General features: G+C 60.3%; 2 protein-coding genes across 3 annotated transcripts; one reads left to right on the forward strand and one right to left on the reverse strand.

Moving 5' to 3' along the window:
* Positions 1–1,094: 1,094 nt before the first annotated feature.
* On the reverse strand, positions 1,095–5,274 carry CDK5 (cyclin dependent kinase 5). The gene is made up of 12 exons (XM_047695920.1): positions 5,141–5,274; positions 4,391–4,479; positions 4,231–4,298; positions 4,011–4,071; positions 3,857–3,913; positions 3,082–3,177; positions 2,865–2,939; positions 2,587–2,683; positions 2,334–2,403; positions 1,680–1,740; positions 1,502–1,582; positions 1,095–1,373 (listed from the first exon to the last, which is right to left on the reverse strand). Exons 1-12 carry the CDS (start codon positions 5,175–5,177, stop codon positions 1,287–1,289), a joined length of 879 nt encoding a protein of 292 aa, XP_047551876.1. The 5' UTR covers positions 5,178–5,274; the 3' UTR covers positions 1,095–1,286.
* A 1,721-nt stretch (positions 5,275–6,995) lies between these two features.
* On the forward strand, positions 6,996–22,466 carry SLC4A2 (solute carrier family 4 member 2). Of its 2 annotated transcripts, XM_047695876.1 has the most exons (23): positions 6,996–7,162; positions 9,383–9,496; positions 11,243–11,408; positions 11,559–11,800; positions 11,889–12,007; positions 13,346–13,581; positions 13,669–13,811; positions 14,751–14,931; positions 16,726–16,861; positions 16,946–17,111; positions 17,292–17,406; positions 17,540–17,724; positions 17,825–18,050; positions 18,178–18,393; positions 18,483–18,631; positions 18,755–18,949; positions 19,785–20,039; positions 20,154–20,243; positions 20,452–20,618; positions 21,188–21,441; positions 21,532–21,701; positions 21,957–22,130; positions 22,232–22,466. In XM_047695876.1, exons 2-23 carry the CDS (start codon positions 9,446–9,448, stop codon positions 22,310–22,312), a joined length of 3,717 nt encoding a protein of 1,238 aa, XP_047551832.1. In that variant the 5' UTR covers positions 6,996–7,162; positions 9,383–9,445; the 3' UTR covers positions 22,313–22,466. The 2 variants fall into 2 exon arrangements, with proteins under 2 accessions (XP_047551832.1, XP_047551833.1); XM_047695877.1 differs by lacking the exons at positions 6,996–7,162; positions 9,383–9,496 and adding an exon at positions 10,067–10,125.
* Positions 22,467–22,550: the final 84 nt, after the last annotated feature.

Consider the following 22,550-nt stretch of genomic DNA (forward strand, 5'->3'; position numbering starts at 1 on the left):
GCCTCGGCTGGTTCTCTTACAGGCAGACTAGTCAGGCCAATTGTCAGCTCTACTCAGGCCTAAGAAGACCTCTGCCAGCCACCATCCAGTGGGTAGTGTCTGAGATGCAGGTGAGTGGCAGTCCACCACCGCAAATCTCTCTGGGAGAAGAGTGATAAGACGGCACCTGTCATTTGCAGCTCTGTGTGAATGGGCTCATCAGAATGACATCTGAGACAGTGAGCCCAAAGCCAGGTGTCAAGTCAGAGAGGAGTCAGGGATGCAGGAGGCAGTTATGTTGGAGAACGGCTGGAAGAAGGCTCTGCCGCAGAGTCTGGTGAAAAGTAGGGGGAGCAGGCAGGGAGAGGACGGGAGGAACTACTTACTTCCAGGAACACAAGCTGCTGTCCTGCTGGCAAGATCAGGCCTCTTTTCTCATATCTGGGACCAAGGGCCAGCACACCACCCGTCTCCATGGGAACAGCTGTCCCCCCAGCTGTTCCCCCTAACCCTAACCCTCCCTTCCCACTCCTGCCAGTAAGAATGCACCTCACTACTGCCCACTGTCCCTGTTCTTTCTCTATATCCCAAATATGGGAAACTGGGGGCTGGGGAAGGGGGGTTCCTAATCTCACCACATCTCTGGAACTCTCCTGTCCTAGCCTATAGCCCTGGGGATCGGCGGGGGCGGGGGGGGGGGGGAAGGGCGGCGATGAAAAAGGGAGGGCTAGGGAATGTACAGGTGGGATAGGGAGAACCACGAGGGAAAGGCCCGGTCCTCTTTTGCCCATTCTGGTGGGAACCCATCCTTGCTCTGACACTGGCTGCCTACCCCCTCAGGACTAGTGCTTCTGGGCAGAGGGAGCAAGGGGGGTAGGTGTCAGCATAAGCACCAGAGCGGGGGTGCTGCTGCCCCCGAGCCCAGCCATCGGGGTGAGGGGCAGAGCCTCCAGCACCCAGTCTCAGGACACTTCGGGCAGTGGAGTTAGGACTGGACAGCGAGGCTGGGTCTGAGCTGGAAGCAGGGCTGTAGAGAGCAGGGCGCTAAGGCAGAGCAGAGACCCCGGCCCCAGCCCGCCCCCCTTGGAGCCACTCTACCACCACATCAGCCAGACTGTGGGAAAGGAGCCAATTTATGAAATTAAATAAAGTCCATGGAGGGAGTGACAAACACCGGCCAGAGCACTGCCACCCCGGCCAGGCCCAGCACAGCTGGAGCTCAGCACACCGTGCCTCCCCTGCTTTTCCTCCCGTCCTGGGAGGAGGCTGCAACTGGCCAGGCCCCAGCCTGGCCAAGGTCCTGGCACCTACGGGGGGCAGAAGTCGGAGAAGTAGGGGTGCTGCAGGGCCTCTTCTGCCGAGATGCGCTGGACGGGGTTGCACTTCAGGAGGTTCTGAAGGCACGGAGGAAAGGCGCGGTGGGTTCGGGCTGGGTTAACCGCCTGTAGCCCCTTCCCCCCCAATCTTCCCCCCCACCCACAAATGTCTGTGGACCCCACCCTCTACCCTTGCCCTCGGTCACCTGTAGCAGATCCCTCCCCGTGGCATTGAGCTTGGGCACGACATTCACCAGGGACGTTGTGGCCGGGTACATCGGGTAGGGCTGGGGGGGCAGGGAGAGTCAAACCAGAGGCATGGGGGCTTGGAGCTGCTACAGCTGTGGAGCAAAGAGGTCCTCCCGCCCTCATCTCCCATCCCACCTTGTAGTCTGGCAGCTTGGTCATGGCAGGCCACTGCTCCTCAGTCGGTGTCCCCAGAAGTGTGTCCATGGGGTCAAGGGTCACTCAGATGGAAAGAGGCAGGTGAGGGGCTCTTCACCTCCTGGCAGGGGGGGTCCCACACATGCCCATCCCCAGTCCCCTCACTTTATCCCATCGCTCAGGACAGAGGTGGGGCCTGGTGTTCCTGGCGTGCCAGGCACTTTTCACATGTTCATACTCTGACCTCAACCCTGATGTCTGCTCCTGATGACCCAGTCACCCCCTCCTCTGCCCACAAATAATCCTGTGGCTGCTTTGGGGTCCTTTGTCCCAAGGATTCACTTCTCAGCTGGAGGAGCATGCTCTTGGCTTCAATCAGCCCTGAGAACATAGGGATGTCAGCCCTCTGCCCTCCATCCCCTCGCCCAGAGCCACCCTCACTCCCTGCACTCTGGAGCTCCAGGAGTTCCTGACTCCCCTTCCTTTTTTTTTTTTTTTTTTTTTTTTTTAAATAAACTCTAGGCCCAACGTTGGGCTCAAACTCATGACCCCTGAGATCAAGAGTTACATCCTCTACTGATGGAGCTGGCCAGGTGCCTCCCCCACTCACTCTCCTTTAGAGAGCTTGAGGGGAAGGGAAATGTCAAAGGATATCGGAAGATTCTCTTCAACTGGTCATCTACGTCATTGCCAGGGAAAAGTGGCCGCCCCGCATTGGCCAGCTCTGGGAGAGGAGCAGGTGTGAGAGATGGAGACATGCGATGAAGCCCTCTCTCCCATGATGCCCTCTGTGCCTTCTAGCCCCATCCCCAAGGGCCTCACTCCCTTCCCCAAAGGAGACACTCCAGACCCTATCTGTCCACGTGACTGGGAGAGGAAGCGACTCTGCAGACCCCCAGCGTGTCACCTGCGAAAATGCAGCCGGCTGACCACATGTCGATGGATGTGGAGTACAGCTTGGCCCCAAAGAGGACATCCGGTGGGCGGTACCACAGCGTGACCACCTGGAGAAGACCCCACCCACAGCGACCCTGTGCTGAGAGGACTGGGGAGGCAGGGCTCATCGAGGGGCAGGGGATGGGGCAGAATAATGTTTCGGGTCCTGGAGAAGGGAATGAAGGTGCTCTGCTAGGAGGGGATCCCCATCCCCAACCCCATATCCCACACCCCACACCCCCAGCTCACCTCGGCTGAGTAACAGCGGACAGGGATCCCGAAGGCTCGAGCCAAGCCAAAATCAGCCAATTTCAGCTCCCCATTCTGGGGGGGGGATGGGAAGGGACAGGGAGAGGGGTCTGCAACAGTCTCAGGGCAGGCCTCCTGCCTGCGCCTCCCGGCATGGCTCCCCTCATCACTTGTGACTTGAGACTGCCCCATCTCCCACCTTCTCCCCAGAAGGTACCCTGTTTATGAGCAGATTCTGGGGCTTCAGGTCCCTGTGCAGCACGTTGCGACTGTGACAGAATCCCAGGCCTTTCAGCAGCTGGAAGAGGAATGACTGGGCGGGGAGGGAGGAGTAGGGGAGGGCATCACACCTTCTGGATAGGAAGCTGCCCTCCCCCCTCGATGGGCCATGCTCCCTTCTTCACCTCTGCTTTGTCTCAAAACCCCACCCATCTTTCAGCGATGATAGAGGACCTGCTTTGTACTGGGCTAGGTATTAATAAGTGAACAGTGCACAGGAGCCCTGATCCGAATCTTTCTGGAACTTACAGCCTAGTGGGCCTTCCTACCTTCCCGCACCGATCTCTCTCCTACATGGCCTCGAGTAAGCACACACCCCAGAGCCATCAGTATATATATTATGCTCTATTATTAATCAGCACTACTTCCCCTGGAACCTGGGACAAGGCACTTGGTCTTGGACCTAGAACAGTGCCTGGCACAAAGCAAAGAATCCAATAGGTATTTTCTGAATGAATGAACGGATCTCTTTGAATCTCAACTTCTCATCTCTCAAGTGCAAATCACATCACTGATAGCAGAGTATTACTGTCAGATCAAAGAGACCACGTGAAGATGCTTGCAAATATGGAGGCTCCTGGAGGACAGAAATAGACAGAAAAAGACACTCCAGCCTATCCCTGCTCAGGGCCTGAACTTGGTGCTCAGAGTGTGTAGACTGAAGACAGACTCCTACCCCGCCTCCCTGAGTCTCCCAGATGCCAGCCCCTCACCTTCACAATTTCAGGGTCCAGGTCACCATTACAGCTGTCGAAATACTTCTTAAGGTCCTAGAAAGGGGTGGGGGTGGGAAATGGGACAGAGTTTAACCTCAGTCTGGGCCCCTGTACCCTCCCAAGACTACTGTCCCCCGAATCCCCCTTTCACCTGGTCACAGAACTCAAAAACCAAAGTCAGCTTCTTGTCGCTATGCAAGACGTCATGAAGCCTAGGAAGGAGGAAGGACTCAGCCAGGAAGGTCTGCAAATGTCAGCCTCAAGTCCCTATTTCAGCCCAACCCTGATCCCAGTATCGGCCCAGCCCCTCTCTGAAGCCCCCCTCCTCCAAGTGACCACACAGGCAAGGAGGACCCTGCCCAGCTACACACCTGACGATGTTCTTGTGCTTCAGCTCTTTGAGTAGGCAGATTTCCCGAAGGGCTGAACTCGGCACTCCCTACACATGGGAGGGGGCCGGGCGGGCAACAGTCACATCCCACCCAGCCTGGGCCCTCAACCCCCTCCCTGGCCCTGAGGTTCCAGTCCTACCTCATCATCATCGTCCAGCCTCACCCGCTTCAGAGCCACGATCTCATGGGTCTCCCGGTTTTTGGCCTTGAATACTGTTCCATAGGTCCCTGGGGGAAGAAGGTCAGGGGTGAGGATGAAGATGGGACAAGGGTCCCAGGAAGTCCCTGTCGCGGGAACAGGCAGCGTGGGAGTGTATTTGTGAAGCCTGGAGGACTAAAAAGCGAGATTCAGCGTGAAGGCTCAGCATGGAGGAGCTCTGCGAGGGAGGGTGGGGGCAGAGAAGGTGCCTGCAGACGGTTCAAGGGTGTCTGGAGCAGGGAGAGGCTGCAGCTGCCGGCGTAGGGAAGTCTGTAATGAAGGCGCTGCTTCCGGGGGTTCTGGAAATAGCGAGCAGGCCTGGGAGAAAAGTGAGGGCCGGCAGAAATGAGGTCGGAGGTCTGCATGGACCACTGAGGCTGGGGGTGGGGGGGCGGTGGTGGTGGATGAAAGCTCTGCCAGTGGTGCTGAGGCTCGGGGCAGGAGATGCAGGAAGTGCTAAGGTCGGCAGGTAGGTCTCAGGAAGTGCTAAGGTTGGGAAGGGGCGTCTGCGGGAAATGCTAACAGGAAGGAGAGGTGTCTGCAAGGAGTGTTGAGCTCGGGGCCAAGGCTGCAGCCAGTGCTGAGGTCGGAGCCTGTGGGTATTGCTGACGGTAGAGGAGCCGGCGCTGCAAGGAACGCCGAAGGGTCTGCAGAGGAAGATCTGGCAGGAACATCTCGTAGTCCCATTACCTTCCCCAATCTTCTCGAGTTTCTCGTATTTCTGCATCGCAGCAGCCGCGGGGACCCCTACGGGCCCTGGGTTCTAAGACTCTGGCCCCGGCGTTGCAGAGGAGGCGGCACCCCAGCCTCCGGCCCTGCCCCGCCCTCCTGACTGCGCATGAGCTTCTGGGGCATGTAGTACCAAGGAGAGCCAGGTTTCCCAGCAATATGAGGGGCATTGGGCACAGGAAGACTACAACTCCCAGCAGGCTGCGCGGAGATTTTCTGCCGCACTCGCCTCCCAGGACTCCGGTTCGACCGCGGAGGAAAACCTTGGACTTCAAGTCCCAGAAAGCATCGCGTGTCCGCTTTCCGGGCCTCACCGCGGTCATGCCGCGGCTCCCAGTGTGCTCTGCTCTTGTTATTCCTTTCTGCGATCACAACCTTCTTTTGCGAAGGGCCTCTCTGGGGCTACACATTCCAGAACGCAGTAGGGTGGGGGTGGGGCGCCCTCTGGGGTTTGGGGTTTGGCAGTCTGCATCCCCGGCCCGGATGGGTGCTCTCTGACCCGGCTGATGGTGTCGGGGTTCCAACGACCTCCTGACAACAGCAATACGGATTCCCACCTCTCCTCAGGCCATCTGGAGACCTCAGCGTTGATTGGGGAATGGCTCTGAGCCATGCATGCCTTGATAACGACTTCGCGGGGACCAGCTGAACCACAGCGCTGGGAAGAGAGGCAGGTGTGCCTCTGGATTTAACGTACACCAGAGACCCCTGTCTGCCCTTTGGGCCCCGTTTGTCGTCCCGGAGCCCACCCGACTGCAGCTGCTCGCAACACTGTGAAGTCCCGAGGCAAGCTGGCTGGAACGCTGGGCGTCCCTCCATACCGGCCTGGAGAACCCGGGCCCACCGGAGTCAGCCAGGGTGTGGCCGAGGGCTGGCAGGTTGACTACCGCCCTCAACACACAGAAGTACAGACAGATGCTACGCTCGGAGCAGCCTTGACCTCATCCCTTAAGGAGTTGATTATAGATTTTCTTGCGCTCCTCTCTAATTGTCTCATGATTGCATTCTTGAGGGTTGTGAACTGGACAAAAACAGCCCCAAACAGCACTCCTCAGCACCAGAACCATAGTTGGTGATAAACATTTGTCAATTAACTTGTTTATATCAGAACGTTCTCTGCATACACAATGCTGTGCTTCACCTAGTGGCATATTAAAAAAAAAAAAAAAAAGTACTCTTTATCTGGAAGAATTTATAATTTAGTTGAGAAAAACCAGAAGTACAGAAATCTTTAGCGACAAGTGATGATTACAATAGGGTTCGAGGAGGGAGGTCGCTGCAGGGAATCACTGAGGCAGAAGTTCCCGGGTTCGGAAAGTCTAGGTCAGCTCAGGGTAATGGGAATCCAGCCTCCAGGAGCCATCACCCCAATTGCCACCGCCCTCCCAACCCCCAAGCAAAGACAGGGCCTATTCTGGAGGCACTGGGGATTACTGGGGAGTGGGGGGTAGGGGGGGAATCTTGATCCCGATGCATCCGTATTTCAAGTTCCTCCGCCCGGAATTTCCCGATCATCCTTGTGTCTCCGTTTTCCTGTCTGAGATATCCAGCGTGAGGCGGGCTCCTTTCCGCCCAGAAGTACTTAATGCGGCCAAGAGACGGCGTCCCCGGGGTGCCCGGGTCCCATGCGGGGAAGCCCGGGCGGCTGCCTCACGGGACCTAGCCGGACAGAGAGGGCTGGCGGCTGGAGCGCCGAGCTCCCGGTGCCGGGCGGTGCCTGGAAGCGCGCCTCCGTCCACGGGTCTCAGCCCCCACTCCCCGCCTCCCCACCCGCTGCGGCGGGGCCGCGCACGGTGCGCCGGGGGGCGCGCACGCAGGGGGCTGGCCTGCCCGCGGCGCGGGGGAAAGTTGAGTTGGGAGAAGTTGGGAGCGGCGGGGGTGCGCCCCGAGGTGGGCACTAGGGAGTCGTCGGGAGCGCGCGAGGGCGCCGAACAAGGGGGAGAGACCCCGAGACCTCCGGGGCACGAAGTCCAGATCAAGCGGGTAAGCCGGGAGGTGGTAGCGGAGGAGGGCCAGGGCCGCGGAGGGAGGAAGGGAGGGGGAAGGAAAGGGGGGAACTCGGGACTCGGAGCAGGGAGGGAGTGGAAGTGGAGGAAGGGGCGGAGACTGGGGCGCGGGGAAGCGAGGTCTTGGGGAGAAGGATGCGGAGGCGCGCGGACTGCTGGTTCGGAGCGGGATCCGGGGTCCGCATATTAGAGTTACCTAAAGTGAGGGTGCCGCGCCCCCTGCCACCAGGAGGGGGTAGTCTCGGAGGCGCCGCCGGCCTTCCCAATTCCTGGACGGGCTCCAGACAACACCCCTCTCCTACGACCCTGTATTCTATTCTTAAGGCCCGTCCAGGGTGCCTAGGCTGGGGGTGCCCCCGGCCCGCTGCTCCGGACCTCCGGGTTGAGAGGTGGAGCAGGGAAGGGAGGGGGTGGCGGGTCAGGTCAGGACAAGGGGTCAGGCAGAAGAGAGAGCGACTGGGTGGGGAGGGGAAAGACGAGTCGGGAGAGTTGGACCTGACTGGGGTTGGGGGGTGCCTGACTTGTCTAGGTGGGAGCCCCGTGCTTGGTGTTGGGGGCGGCGCTGCCTGAAATCCACTTTATCCTCCTTCCTCCGCCCCCCACTCCACCCTCACCAGCCCCACATCGAAGAGCTGTGGAATGTACGAGTTTACTTGGGGGGTGGTTAATGCCCAAGTGGGGGTCTGGGGTGCTAATCCCTTGGGCGGGAGTGGGGGAGATGCTAATCCTCTGGGCCGGTCGGGGCTGGTCCCCGGAATGTGCCCCCACCCCGGATTATCGGCACCGATGCTCTGGACAGAAGCTGCTTTGTGTTCTGGGACGGCGGGGCGGGGGTGGGGAGGTGGGGGAGTACACGGAGGGCACAGCCTGGAAGTAGGAGTGGGGCACCTGCAGGTGCTCCAGACACCAGGCACCCTTCTCAGTCTGGGGTCCCTCCCCCCAACACCCCTCTCCCCCACACCAAACGTGACCTGGCTGAAGGCCTGCTAGGGGGAGGTGAAGAGAGCGTCCGCTGAGTCGGGAGTGCTTGCCAGGAATGTGTTGCTCCAGGCCCCCCCACCCCGCTGGACTGACCCCCCAGACCTATGTTGTCTGACCCTACACTGACCTGTCTTGTCCCAGAGTGAGCCCTAAGTCGATCAACCCTGATCCCCTCCCCCAACAACACACTGGGGAGCTTCAGTACTCCTGATAACCTGGAGTGCCGCCCCCCCACATCTGCTTCCCCCACTAGGAATGAGTACCCCGATTTGTCCTGGGCAAGTTCCTTAACCTCAGCTCTTCTGCTTCCCCACCCCACACAGTGCCCTCCGGAGACACCCCGACAGTCACAGTCAGGAGGCCAGCAGCCCTGCCACTCAGATTTTCCTGGCCTCAGGCTAGGGGAGGGGAGAGATCAGCACTGCCCCTTAGGGCTGAACCTCAGGGTTTCGGTGCCCACCCTCCCAGTTCGTCACGTGCCCCTCCCCCATTATAAAGGCCTGTCCTGCCTGTGCCTGCTGTCTCCCTCCCTCCCACTGAGTGAGTGGAGTTGGGCTCCTGCCCCTCCCCCAGGGAGCCTCCTTCATCAGGGGAGGGGGCACAGTCCTGTGTCTCCTCCCAGCCCTGGGTCTGGTGTCTCTACCACCCCCTTGCTGGCTGTTTGGGGCTCTCTCCAGTCTCTCCCTTCCTTCCTTCCACTCTGCTCCATGGGGTGTCTCCCTTTCCCCAGGATACCCCTCTCCCCTTCGGCCCATCTCGGTTGCCACAGTTCGGTCACTGCTCTCGTTTCTGGCTCAGCTTGTCCTTTCCTTCCCTTCTCCTGCATTCCCCACCCTGATTTCTGCTGCTTTCTCTGTAGGTCTGGGCCTTGACTCCTGCCCCCACTTTCTGCAGTCTCTTCCACCTTCTCTGTGACCTCACTTGGCCTTCTGTGGCCTCCTCTGCAGCCCCCCCCCCATCGTCTTCTCTCTGTTTTTTCTTTTCTTCCTATAAATAACTCTTTTCTTTGCTCTCTGGTCTCTATGGGGCATCCTAAAGCCCTTCACAGTCCAGAGGTTCCTGAGCAGCAGGGAGATCCCTCGGTGCCCGCTGGTGGGAAGTTCCTGAGACCTGACCTTCCCCGGGCTGGGCGTGTGTTGGGGGTATGCTGAGCAAGGCTGGGGCACTTGTGTGCCCGGCGGCCTGCCCTCACATGACCCGCCCCCCCACCCCCCAGGTTATGCCGCCACCTTGTTGCCCTGAAAGCCGCCGTGACAGTGAAAAGGGCTAAGATTTGGCCATGAGCAGCGCCCCCCGGCGCCCCGCCTCGGGCGCAGATCCTTTCTGTACTGTGAGTATTGCCTGCTCGGCTGGCCGCCCCACGGTGCCTGCCCCACCACAGGTGCTCTTGGGGAGGGTCTACTGGCAGACTGGGGAGTGTGTGTGTGTGAGCTCAGGAGGAGGGGGAGCCTCTGATGGATTGGGGAGGGGTGCTTCCATCCCTCCCCTGGCCCCATCTGGGTCTCACGGGTCTGGGATGGGTATTGGTGGGGCGGTCCTGCCACTTCCAGGAGGGAACTGAGGCTGTTTCCTGAAGATCCGGATGGTTCTCTAGCCTCAGAGAGAGAGGAACTTTGGGGACCTGGGTCTCTAACCTGGCCACCCCCTTCTGACTCAGCCTTCAAAGTGGCAGCGTCCTCACACAGCGGTTCTGGGCAGAGTTTGCTTGCACTGACACCCGCCCCTGGCCCCACGTGCCACCTGGCCCGCCCTGCAAGGCCCCACGTGGCCACTGCCCCACGTGGCCCCCTCCTGATTTTCCTGGGGAGTGTAATGATTAACCCCAAGTGCCATAATCAGCCCCTTATTGGCCATCTGGCCCAGCAGGGCACGTGACTGGGAAAGGGGCACGGGCTGATCCCCTCCCCCTCCTTCCCGAGTTCACCCCTGCCGGCCATGGACTTCCTCCTGCGGCCTCAGGTGCGAGGGGCTCTCAACCCCCCTGCCCCCACCCTGGCTAGCTCCCCGCGCTCACTCGCTTCAGCAGCCTCTCGCCGCCTTCCTCCCACTGCTAATTCCGGTGAGAGTGGAGCGGGAGCTTGGGGAAGAGGGCTAGAGCTGCTGGGTGCAGGGGGGTGGTGGAAAGCGAGGAGTGGGGGGTGGGAAGCGAGCCCCTGACTCTTTTATCTTGTGTCCAGTATCCCTGCCACTCCCTGCCGCTCCTATTCCCAGCTCCTGTCCCCACCTCAGTGTCTCCCAGGGACCCGCCTTCCTCTTAGCCCTCCTCCCCTTGGCTCTTCCTTGCTCTGGCCACTGGCACCGCCACGGAGGGGGGCTCCATACCCCGCCCTTGGAGATCCTGATGCCCTTGAGGTCCAGAAGCTCTTGAGCAAATATTTGGCGGTGCCGGGAGCTGAGACCGGCGGGGCGGGGTGGGGGGGTGTGCTGGACAGAGACTGTGGCCAGGCAGCAGGCTGCTTAGCTAGGCTGAGCTCTCCAAAGCCCTGCTGCTGGCCGCCACCACTGCCTGGCCGCCACCACTGCCCGCAGTCCACCGCTCTTCTGCAGTATGACTCAGGTGGGGGGGGGTGAGGGGCGGGGCTGGCAAGCCAAGGGGCCCCAGGCCCAGTGGGGTGCAGCCGTGTGTGGGGGGCATTCCTGACAAGGGGAAGCGCTGCATTCCTGATTCCTGTCTGGGGGCTAGGTTTCAGTTTGACTCGGGAGAGTTCAGGTGAGTAGGCTTGGGTACCTCCGGAAGTTACTTTTCAGGCCCGTAGTTGTGCTCCAGGCAGAGGGAATTGGTGCACCGTCAGCCATGTGAACTGGCCAGTTCCCACGCCTTACCTTGGGGCTGGAGACGCAGGATTCCTCCTGCGATTTTCCTCCTGCCCTACCTAGAACAGGGTTCAGATGTCTTGGAACCTAGGGGAAGGCTGCTTGGGGAGTGGGGCCAGTGGGGGTGGGCCTCTGGGTCCCTGGCATCTGGGGGGAAGGCTGCTGGGGGGGTCCTGGAGCTCCAGCACGGCACAGGGTGGGGTTTCAGGGTACAACTCTTGGTGAGCCCCTGTGTGTCCTCCCCACCCCTGCATCCTCACAGCCGGAGCCTGAGAGCTTGGGCCCTGGAGCGCCTGGGTTCCCTGAGCAGGAGGAAGATGAACTTCACCGCACTCTAGGCGTGGAGAGGTTCGAGGAGATCCTGCAGGAGGCTGGGTCCCGAGGAGGAGAGGAGCCAGGCCGCAGCTATGGAGAGGAAGACTTTGAATGTGAGGGGGCGATGGGGAAGGGGAGGCAAGGGTACTTAGGGTCACCTGTCCATCAGGGAAGGGGCCCAGGGTCTGGTAGGAAGGGCTCAGGACCCCGATGTCAGGGAAGGAAGCTGTGCCCGCCTCCAGCCAGGTCCCTTCTCCCCGCAGACCACCGCCAGTCCTCCCACCACATCCATCACCCACTGTCCACCCACCTGCCTCCGGACACCCGCCGCCGCAAGACACCCCAGGGCCCAGGACGGAAGCCTCGCAGGCGCCCTGGAGCCTCCCCGACTGGGGAGACCCCCACCATTGAGGAGGGGGAGGAAGATGAAGATGCGGCCAGTGAGGCCGAGGGGTCCCGGGCACTCACCCAGCCATCACCAGCCTCCACACCCTCTTCTGTGCAAGTGAGTTGGGGCAGGGCTCCTGAGGGGGGGGGTGTCTCTTCGGGGTCCCTGGCCTGGCCTCACTTGCCCCCGTGGGTTCCTGTTCCAGTTCTTTCTCCAGGAGGACGAAGGTGCTGACCGAAAGGCAGAAAGGACCAGTCCATCTCCTCCCCCACCAGTGCCCCCCCAGGAGGCAGCTCCCCGGGCCAGCAGAGGGGCCCAGACTGGGTAGGTGTCCCCAGATAGAGACCTCCCCTACTGGTGTCAGTGATGTGATGTGGGGGAAAAAGCATGAGCCTCGGGAGCCTCAGATCAGGGTTCAAATCTGAGCCCTGCCCCTTTGGGCAAGTATAACCTCTCTGAGCCTTCTCTTGTGTAAACCAAGAATAATAGAACTTTCTTACAAGGTGGTTGCAGGGATTAAAGAGTGGTGTGAAATAAGGTTTCAGCATGGGCTACTCGGGCACGGGACAGGTGTGCAGTCAAAGCCCCTGCACTTCTTCCCCCACCTATGACGTCAGGTAGGGCGGCATCGAGCGCCGGATTGGGGATTGGATAACATCCGATTGGTAACATGGGGCCCCAAAGGTGTGAGAAGACTGGGAGACCCCCTTTCACTCCTGGGGAGCTGCCAGTCCACCGTGGCATCACAAAAGTCACTATGGTGAAGGGCAGATTTGGTCCCATCAGGGGGAGATTGGAGTTTGGGGGTGTTAGCCAGAGAAGTCTTCTTGGAGGAAATCACTTTGAACTGGGTCTCAAGGTCACCATTATCGTGGACCTGCTGTTTCCTGGGTGCCAGGCAGCGTGAAGGGCTACAGGGAAGGGGGTGGGGCATGGGCTGCCTGACTCACTGGGGAGACAGACAGGGTGGCCGTCTGCAGGGGCTCGAGCGGGGAGCTCGCGCTGGTGGGCAGCCCAGGGACCCGGGGAAAGGCGGAGGAGCCTCAGGGAGCGCATTGGCATTGGAAAAGCTGGTCGGGTCTGTGGGCAGGGGTGCCAGCAGGACCGAGAGCACTGGGGGTGGGTGTAGGGGAAGAAAGCCTGACGGGGGCTCTTCTCATTGTGAATGGGGGACACAGGCTTGGAGCTGTGGGAGAGCAGTTTAGAATGGTGTGGCTGGGCGCAGTGGCTGAGAGGAAGGAGACATCCCGGTTTGGGGCCAGGAGCAAAAGTAGGCACCTGTAAGGACGAGTTCATGGGAGCCGCCTGCACTTTCAGAGTTTCTTCCATTTGGTTAGAAACTTGGGAGCCGTGACCATCTTGAGCCCACGGGGAGGGGTGTGCGCCAGAGGGGAAGGAGGGCCTGCGCTGGCGGCTGTTGCCGTCCTCACCCCCCAGCCCCTGGGGGCTGGCCTCGGCTCTGCTTTGCTGTTGAGGGGCTGGTGGTCTGAGGCAGCCGGTGTGAAGAGCCCAGTCGCAGGTCTGCCCCTGCCTGCGGGGGGCTCAGCGGTCCCCATGCGCGCCCACCGCGAATCCAGGTGGGTCCAGGTGGGGGTCCCCTCTCCGGGTTCCTCCGGCATCCCCCTGGCCTGACTCTGGCTCACGGCGGCTCTGTCTCTCCAGAGTCCCAGTGGAGGAGGCAGCGACGGCTATGGCCAGCGGCACTGCAGGAGGTGACGACGGGGGAGCGTCGGCGCGTCCCCTGACCAAAGCACAGCCCGGGCACCGAAGCTATAACCTGCAGGAGAGGAGGCGCATTGGGAGCATGACGGGGGCTGAGCAGGCCCTGCTGCCCCGAGTCCCCACAGACGAGAGTGAGGCCCAGACACTGGCCACCGCTGACCTAGACCTCATGAAGAGTGAGTACTGGCCGGGCCAAGCCCAGGGCTGGTGGGAGCAGGAGGGAGAGAAAGCAGGAGCCTTACCCTGGCCCCCGCCTCCTGTAGGTCACCGGTTTGAGGACGTTCCCGGAGTGCGGCGGCACTTGGTGCGGAAGAATGCCAAGGCGTCTGGGCAGGGCGGCCGGGAAGGGCGAGAGCCCGGCCCCACGCCTCGGGCCCGGCCCCGGGCCCCCCACAAGCCCCATGAGGTACTCTTCGCCACTTCCGTTATCTCCCTGTCCATATCCAACCCACAGGTTCCCTGTACCCCACCCACAGCAATAATCTCTAACACCAGGGCTGCTATCTGCAGTTGTGAAGGTTGTACACTGCACAAGAGTCCTTGACGTGGTTGATTCGGGTGTTAGAATTCTGATTCACATCTCAGACACCATTGATTTCTATATTCTGGCCATTTTCTGGCAGCTGGCCGTGAGGAGCATGAGGACCCTTTGGGCTAGAGGAGGCTCTGTAGAGGAGCTCACAGCCCAGGGGATGTCAGCCATACATCAGGGGCAGTGATTGGCCAAGATCACGCAGTTCCTTAGGGACACTGCCCATCGTAGGCTCCAGCGATCTAGTCCTCAAACCCACCCCTTCCAGTGGATTTTTTTGATCTTTTTTATTGAGGTCTGTCAGGATCCAGTGAAGTGCACTGGGGCTAAGTGTGCGGCTCAGGTGACTTTTTGCACATGTACATAGCCGGCTAACTTTGCCCACACATAGAACGTTTTCCATGCTCTCTCCCTTTGCGCCGCTGCTCAGTGCCATCCGCTGTGACTGCTCTGGTGTCCTGCTCAGTACGACGTGTACCAAGTGCGTGTACGCGGGAACATATAGCATTCTAGTGTGTGCGCATGCGCGGTGATCCTTCATCAAGCACGTGCTACGTCATGTACAGAGCTGAGTGTTTTGTATGCTTTCTTTTGAGTCCCCATAAAAGGCCTTTGAGGTGGTTAGTAGTATTCCTGTTTTATAGATGAGGCAAAGAGAGAATCAGATTGGCTAGGATCAGGTGAGGCCCGTGCCCTGTGTGGTGCCTGGGGCCATGCCAGCTCATGTCCCACCCCGACGCTGGCTGTCTTGGAGAGCAGTCCTGGGGCCCCTTGGCTCTGACCTTGCTGTGCCTTCTCATCTTCTATCCCAAGGTGTTTGTGGAGCTGAATGAGTTGCTGCTGGACAAAAACCAGGAGCCTCAGTGGCGGGAAACAGCACGCTGGATCAAATTTGAGGAGGATGTGGAGGAGGAGACGGAGCGCTGGGGGAAGCCCCATGTGGCCTCCCTCTCCTTCCGCAGCCTCCTGGAGCTCCGCCGGACCCTGGCCCACGGTAACCTGCCCTGCCCTCCCCCCACCCCGCCCCAGGTAAATCTCGTGGACTGAGCCTGTTCTCAGAGGACCAGAGCCCCCCAGTGTGTAATGCTACCCTAGCCCAGGAAGGCGCCTCCTCGTCTCCTGACGTCACATAGCCTGTCATTGGCTGGGCTTTGTCATTGGTGACTGCAGGGCAGGGTTGACACCGCTCTCTTATCTGGCATTTTTAGCAAATGGCTCCTTAAAGTGATGTTTTCAGATAACCCGAGCTGGTATGTTTGGGATGGTGACATGTTTTTAAAGAATGTCGATGGAAATTTTTCTGACGTGATCTAATCTAATCTATAGGGCTATGTAAAGTGCGGTTTTTCTGTTTTTGGTTTTTTTCTTTTTAGCATTTTATTTTATTTTTTTTTCTTTTTTTAAGATTTTACTTATTTATTTGACAGACAGAGATCACAAGTAGGCAGATAGGCAGAGAGAGAGGAGGAAGCAGGCTCCCCGCTGAGCAGAGAGCCCGACGCGGGGCTGGATCCCAGGACCCTGGGATCATGACCTGAGCCGAAGGCAGAGGCTTTAACCCACTGAGCCACCCAGGCGCCCCTAGCATTTTATTTTTAAGTCGTCTGTACAGCCATCGTGGGGCTCGAACTCACAACCCCGAGGTCAGGAATTGTACTTTGCTTTCCGACTGAGCTGGCCCGGTGCCCCCAGGGCTATGACCAAGACACCAGACTCTTGAGGTCTCTGATGTTTCTGCTCTGTGTCTGTGTCTGTTACCTCCTTCCCTTTGGAGAAGTCCCTCCCAGTTGCTGTGAGAAGGCAGCTGAGGACTCAGAAACCTGCGGTCAGAACTGCTTCGGAACCAGGAGTAAATGGGCTCTGAGGGAAGCTGTCAGGCTTTGCGTGAGACGCCAACATGCACATGCCTTGTCGCTGGGCTTTGTGACCTCTGTTTCGGCTGCTCAGGGCCCTTTGGTTCTGTTAGTTGTTACACCCTTTTTTTTTTTTTTTTTTTTTTAAGATTTTATTTATTTGAGAGAGACTACAGGGTGGGGGGCAGAGGCAGAGGGAGAAGCAGGCCCCCAGCTGAGGGGCTCGATCCCAGGACCCTGAGACCAGGACTTGAGCTAAAGGCAGACACTTAACTGATGGAGCCCCCCAGGCGACCCCCATTTTTTTTAAATGGTTCTGTTTGTTGTCTAGTTCTGTATTCCTACAAGTTGACTTTGACAGAAAGATGATCTGGTCACTTTTGAAAGGATTTCTATTTCTATATAAAATAGTAATTCAGAGCAGTGACCAGTGGAAAGATCTGGAAACTGTCCCATGAGCAGCTGTTGGACTTGGGGGAAGTCTAGGGGGCCAGGCTAGAGGCTGACATCTTCAGATGGCTTAAGGCCACAGATGGGCCGTGTCATGTTTGGAGGGCAAAACTAGGACCCTAGAGTGGACATTAGAGGAGGCAGCATGTGGTTCACCAAGTGAGCCCTGAGTGGACAGCCTGGCGCGCCCCAGCGGAGCGCTGCATGCTCCTTGGAAGGGGCCTCTGGGAAGGCCCTGTCTTGGTGGCCTTTGCTGAGCCCCACCACATCCCTGTGGGAGAGAGGGTCAGAAGGAACGGACAGGATGGGTCAGAGACGTGATGGGGCTCCAGTCTTGAGCTCCGCTCACTGGTTTCTAGGCCAGTGCTCCATCCCTGGACTGTGCTTACCTGGGCACCCCCCCATCCCCGGTTCTCCCTCCCTTCTACCCCTGCCCTCACTTCGTGCCTGGGGAGGAGGGCCCGTCCATGCCATCCTTCTTCCAGGGGCCGTGCTTTTGGACCTGGACCAGCAGACCCTGCCCGGGGTGGCCCACCAGGTGGTGGAGCAGATGGTCATCTCCGACCAGATCAAGGCTGAGGACAGAGCCAACGTGCTTCGGGCCCTGCTCCTGAAACACAGGTGAGGCCGCACCTGCTGCCCCTGCCCACCCACCCTACGCCATGACCACTGCCCTCCTTCCCTCACCGCCCTCTGCTCTTCCAGCCACCCAAGTGACGAGAAGGACTTCTCCTTCCCTCGAAACATCTCAGCCGGCTCCCTCGGCTCCCTGCTGGGGCATCACCATGGCCAGGGGGCCGAGAGTGATCCCCATGTCACCGAGCCTCTCATTGGAGGTGTCCCCGAGACTCGTCTAGAGGTGGAACGAGAGGTGAGGGTTGGCACTGGCTGGTTTAGGTCTTGGCCGCTAGCGGGGGCGGCCAGGTAGCACGCGTAATCCCAGCGTGGATATGCGGCGGGGGGACTATGTAGGGTGGGGGGACTGTGGGGCGGGGGGGAGCATACAGTGGGGGGCCTGGCTGGGCTGAGCTCTGTTCTTCGGCATCCCCAGCGGGAGCTCCCACCCTCAGCCCCACCAGCGGGCATCACGCGCTCCAAGTCCAAGCACGAACTGAAGCTCCTGGAGAAGATCCCTGAGAACGCCGAGGCCACAGTGGTCCTTGTGGGTATGTGGGCAGGTCTTGGTGGGAGATGTCGACAGCCCGGCCTGCCTTGGTGCCACCTTGGGGCTGGCAGCTGGGGGTCTGGGGGCACTGGTCTGTGTCCTCCCTTAGCCCACGATGGCACCCCTGCTCCTAGGCTGCGTAGAGTTCCTGTCCCGCCCCACGATGGCCTTCGTGCGGCTGCGGGAGGCCGTGGAGCTGGATGCGGTGCTGGAGGTACCCGTGCCCGTGCGCTTCCTCTTCCTGCTTCTGGGCCCGAGCAGCGCCAACATGGACTACCACGAGATCGGCCGCTCCATCTCCACGCTCATGTCCGACAAGGTCAGGCCCTGCCCGGCGCCCTTGGGGACACGCCTCGGTCCGCTCCGGGACCCCCAGCCCTCGCCCCGCACCCTCACCGGCCCCGGGCCTGCTTTGGCAGCAATTCCACGAGGCAGCCTACCTGGCCGACGAGCGGGAGGACCTGCTGGCCGCCATCAATGCCTTCCTGGACTGCAGCGTGGTGCTGCCGCCCTCAGAAGTGCAGGGCGAGGAGCTGCTGCGCTCCGTCGCCCACTTCCAACGCCAGATGCTCAAGAAGCGGGAGGAGCAGGGCCGGCTGTTGCCCCCTGGGGCTGGACCGGAGCCCAAGTCAGCGCAGGAGAAGGGTACGGGCCTGGGGGCCAGGAGCCGCTGCCCGCGGGGGCTCAGGGCTGGGTGGTCTGGATGAACATGGAGGAGGGGCCGAGCACAGAGGGGCCGTGGCGGGCGCCCTGATGGAGGCCTGGGTTGCAGCGCTCCTGCAGATGGTAGAGGTGGCAGATGCAGTGGAAGACGATCCCCTCCGGCGGACGGGAAGGCCCTTCGGGGGCCTGATCCGAGATGTGCGGCGCCGCTATCCCCACTACCTGAGTGACTTTCGGGATGCACTCGACCCCCAGTGCCTGGCTGCTGTCATCTTCATCTACTTCGCGGCCCTATCTCCTGCCATCACCTTTGGGGGGCTGCTGGGTAAGGCGAGACTTTGGGATGCCGGCCACGCGGGCAGGGTACGCCCCGGCCCCGGCTGCCCACGCCTGAGCCGCGTCCTGCCACCCCAGGAGAGAAGACTCAGGACCTGATTGGGGTGTCGGAGCTGATCATGTCCACGGCGCTCCAGGGCGTGGTCTTCTGCCTGCTGGGGGCCCAGCCACTGCTGGTGATCGGCTTCTCCGGGCCCCTGCTGGTGTTCGAGGAAGCCTTCTTTTCGGTAAGGGCCCACAGGCTGGTGGAGGGCTGGCTTTTCCTGCCCCATTCCCCGGACAGGCCCATTATTTTGCTAAGCCCCGGGCTCTGGGCCCTGACTGGATCGCCATCCACCCCTCCCCCCCAGTTCTGCAGCAGCAACAACCTAGAGTACCTGGTGGGCCGCGTGTGGATCGGCTTCTGGCTGGTGCTCCTGGCCCTGCTCATGGTGGCCCTGGAGGGGAGCTTCCTAGTGCGCTTCGTGTCCCGTTTCACCCAGGAGATCTTTGCTTTCCTCATCTCCCTCATCTTCATCTATGAGACGTTCTACAAGCTGGTTAAGGTGAGCAGGCCCTGCTGGGAGAGCTGGGTCAGGAGCGGTGAGACCTGGAGACTGGCGGGGAGCCGGGGCGCCTTCTGCCTCACTCTCACTCTCGCTTTGGGGTGGGAAGTCCCAGGCTTGCCCAGAGCTCCCCTGGGCTGTGGGCCAAGGAGCCCACGGAGCACGGGCTGGTTCTTCCTTCTGGCCCCTCTCCGCCCTCTCTGGCACCAACATGCATCCTGGGACTTCAGGTCGATCTTAAAAACTCAGGTATTTAATAGCAAAGGTAACACCTTCTTTTGTTAAAGTGGCAGACAGTCCAGAAGTGTCAAAGAGGAAGGCCCCTGAGATGACACACACAGTCACAGTCTGGGCCTCAGAGCCCGGCCATGTCAGGTTTAGGAGAGGACACGGCCCCGTGATCCTCTGCTCCCCGTATCCTGGCCCTCCAGGCCTGGCTGCAGCCACCCCCCTGCTGCCTGAATCCCATTTCCCTTGCTCACATCTGGTCACCAGTCATTTTCTTGATCAACAAGACAAGCCCTGGGGTGCCTGGGTGGCTCAGTTGGTCAAGCCTCTGCCTTCTGCTCAGGTCATGATCTCAGGGTCCTGGGATCGAGCCCTGTGTTGGGTTCCCTGCTCTGCGGGGAGTCTGCTTCTCCCTCTGCCCCTCCCCCTGCTTGTGTGCATGCACACACACTCTCTCTCTCTCTCTCTGTCAAATTAATAGAAACCAAAAAAACAAGCCCCTTAAGGCCAGGCCCGCCATCTCCTACCCTGCCTACCCCACTCAGCATACGTCCGTGCCCAGAAATCTCTCCACTTGGGCTGACGGAGCCCTCTGTCCTCTCCCTAGATCTTCCAGGAGCACCCCCTCCACGGCTGTTTGGTCGCCAACAGCTCTGAGGTGGACAGCAGCGAGAACAGCACATGGCGTGGGACAGGAGCTGCACTGGGACTGGGGAACGGGAGCTCTGCAGGACCAGCCGGGCAGGGGAGGCTCCGGGGTCAGCCCAACACTGCCCTGCTGTCCCTGGTGCTCATGGCCGGCACCTTCTTTATCGCTTTTTTCCTTCGCAAATTCAAGAATAGCCGGTTCTTCCCTGGCCGGGTGTGTGAGCTGAAATGCCAGAGGGAACGAGGTCGGGGGAGAGGGGGCCGGAAGGGGTGACTGAGTCAGGGCTGGAGTGGGGCAGGGGCCTCTGAGCACACTGCTTGCCCACAGGTGCGGCGGGTGATTGGGGACTTTGGGGTGCCCATCGCGATCCTCATCATGGTGCTGGTGGATTACAGCATTGAGGACACCTATACCCAGGTGAGCCTGAGCTCATGGTCCGGCGAGGAGATGCTGCCTAGCGCCAGGCTCCAGATCTTCCCTTCCAGCCCAACCCTAGAGCTGCCTCTTACCTGTGTGGACCCCAGGCCTCTTCTGCAGCACGCCGTCGGCATTCGCCCTGCCCTGTGCCCCTCGGGGCTCCCCCTCCACAGTTCACCAGCCCTCAGCCCCACTCTCTGCCCTCCAGAAGCTGAGCGTGCCCAGTGGAGTCTCCGTGACAGCCCCAGAGAAGCGGGGCTGGGTCATCAACCCCCTAGGGGAGAACAGCTCCTTCCCCGTGTGGATGATGGTTGCCAGCCTGCTACCAGCCGTCCTGGTTTTCATTCTGATCTTCATGGAGACACAGATCACCACGTGAGTGGTCCTGGCCCAGCGGGTGCTCTGCAGACAGAATAGCTCTGTTCGTGGCAGGGCTGGAACCCCAGCAAGGCCAGCCACTGCCGGGGACTGAGTGAGGGAAGCCCAGGGTGCCAAGCTGGCCCCTAGAATTTATTTACGTTTTTATAGATTCATTTATTTATTCGAGAGTAAGCACGAGGGGGAGGGGCAGGGGAAGAGGGAAAGCAGCTCAGACAGACTCCGTGCTGAGCTCGATCTCACAACCCTGGCATCACAACCTGAGCCAAAACCAAGAGTTGGACGTTTAACCAGCAGCGCCTCCCAGGCGCCCCTGGAATTTATCCTGTAGGCAGTAGAACGTTCCACTGATGTTTGCTGGGATGGGCACAGTGTGGAGGCTGGAAGCGGTCCCGAACCGCAGGGAGGGCGGCACAGGGTGGGCCTTGCCCCACGACCAAACTCTTCCTGACGGAATGGGCAGGCACCGCCAGGTTCCAGAAGCAGACAGAGGTTCCTGACTGGGTGCTCTGGGAAGACCCGGTGGTCTGCCAGGCTGGGCGTCAGGGCACGCCTGTCCCCACCAGGCTGATCATCTCCAAGAAAGAGCGGATGCTGCAGAAGGGCTCCGGCTTCCACCTGGACCTGCTGCTCATCGTGGCCATGGGCGGCATTTGTGCCCTCTTTGGCCTGCCCTGGCTGGCTGCTGCCACCGTGCGCTCCGTCACTCATGCCAACGCGCTCACCGTCATGAGCAAGGCTGTGGCGCCTGGGGACAAGCCCAAGATCCAGGAGGTCAAGGAGCAGCGGGTAACTGGGCTGCTGGTTGCCCTGCTTGTAGGTGAGTTCAACTCTCGCTCCACCCCTCCCCGGAGCAGTCTGCGGGGGTGGGGAGCACTGGGGCCAGCTGCTGCTCCCTTTCCTCCCCCAGGTCTCTCCTTGGTTATCGGGGATCTGCTCCGGCAGATCCCCCTGGCCGTGCTCTTTGGAATTTTTCTGTACATGGGAGTCACTTCCCTTAACGGGATCCAGTTCTACGAGCGGCTGCACCTGCTGCTCATGCCCCCCAAACACCACCCAGATGTGACCTACGTCAAGAAGGTAAGACCCCACTTGGAAGAGCCCCACGCTTCTGCCCCCTTCTGGCCTGCGGGGGTCCCTCTCCAGCCCCCGTTTGGTCTGTGGGGACCTGGCTTTGGTAAGCACCCAAAAAGGCACTTCCACCCCCATCCCCACGGAGGGAGAAAGGGTCACCTGTCCTCCGGAGGTGGCAGACCATGTGGCCCTCCGGGGACCAGGGCCCTCCAGCGCTGGGGAGAAGCCTGGGCTCACCTGTCATATCGCACCCACCCCCAGGTTCGGACCCTCCGAATGCACCTGTTCACAGCCCTGCAGCTGCTGTGCTTGGCCCTGCTCTGGGCGGTCATGTCCACGGCCGCCTCCCTGGCCTTCCCCTTCATCCTCATCCTCACGGTGCCCCTTCGTATGGTGGTGCTCACGCGAATCTTCACAGAGCGAGAGATGAAATGCGTAAGGCCTCCTGCCCCTCCCCTAGCCCCCGTCCACCTCTGGGGTCCCTGCCCAGGCTGAAGTCAGGCTCAGCCTCCTTGTTCTCTGCACCCCCCCAACAGCTGGATGCTAATGAGGCGGAGCCAGTGTTCGATGAGCGGGAGGGCGTGGACGAGTACAACGAGATGCCCATGCCTGTGTAGCTGCTGCCGGGACCAACAGCCAAGGGACAGATGGACAGAGGGAGCAGGGGCTTTGGCGGGGGGGGCTCTCTCCAGCCCTCCCTCGTTTTTATTTAAGTGAATAATTTAAAGTCCCCATACCACCCTCACAGTAAAGCGCTTCGGCCCCCACCTACCCCTGGCCTTCCGTCTCTGTGTGGGGAGGAAGCGCGGACGCAAAAGAGGGGGGCCCAGCCCACTCCCTGTCCCAGAAATGAGA

The sequence above is a fragment of the Lutra lutra genome, chromosome 11, assembly GCF_902655055.1.
Source record: "Lutra lutra chromosome 11, mLutLut1.2, whole genome shotgun sequence".
Taxonomy (NCBI): domain Eukaryota; kingdom Metazoa; phylum Chordata; class Mammalia; order Carnivora; family Mustelidae; genus Lutra; species Lutra lutra.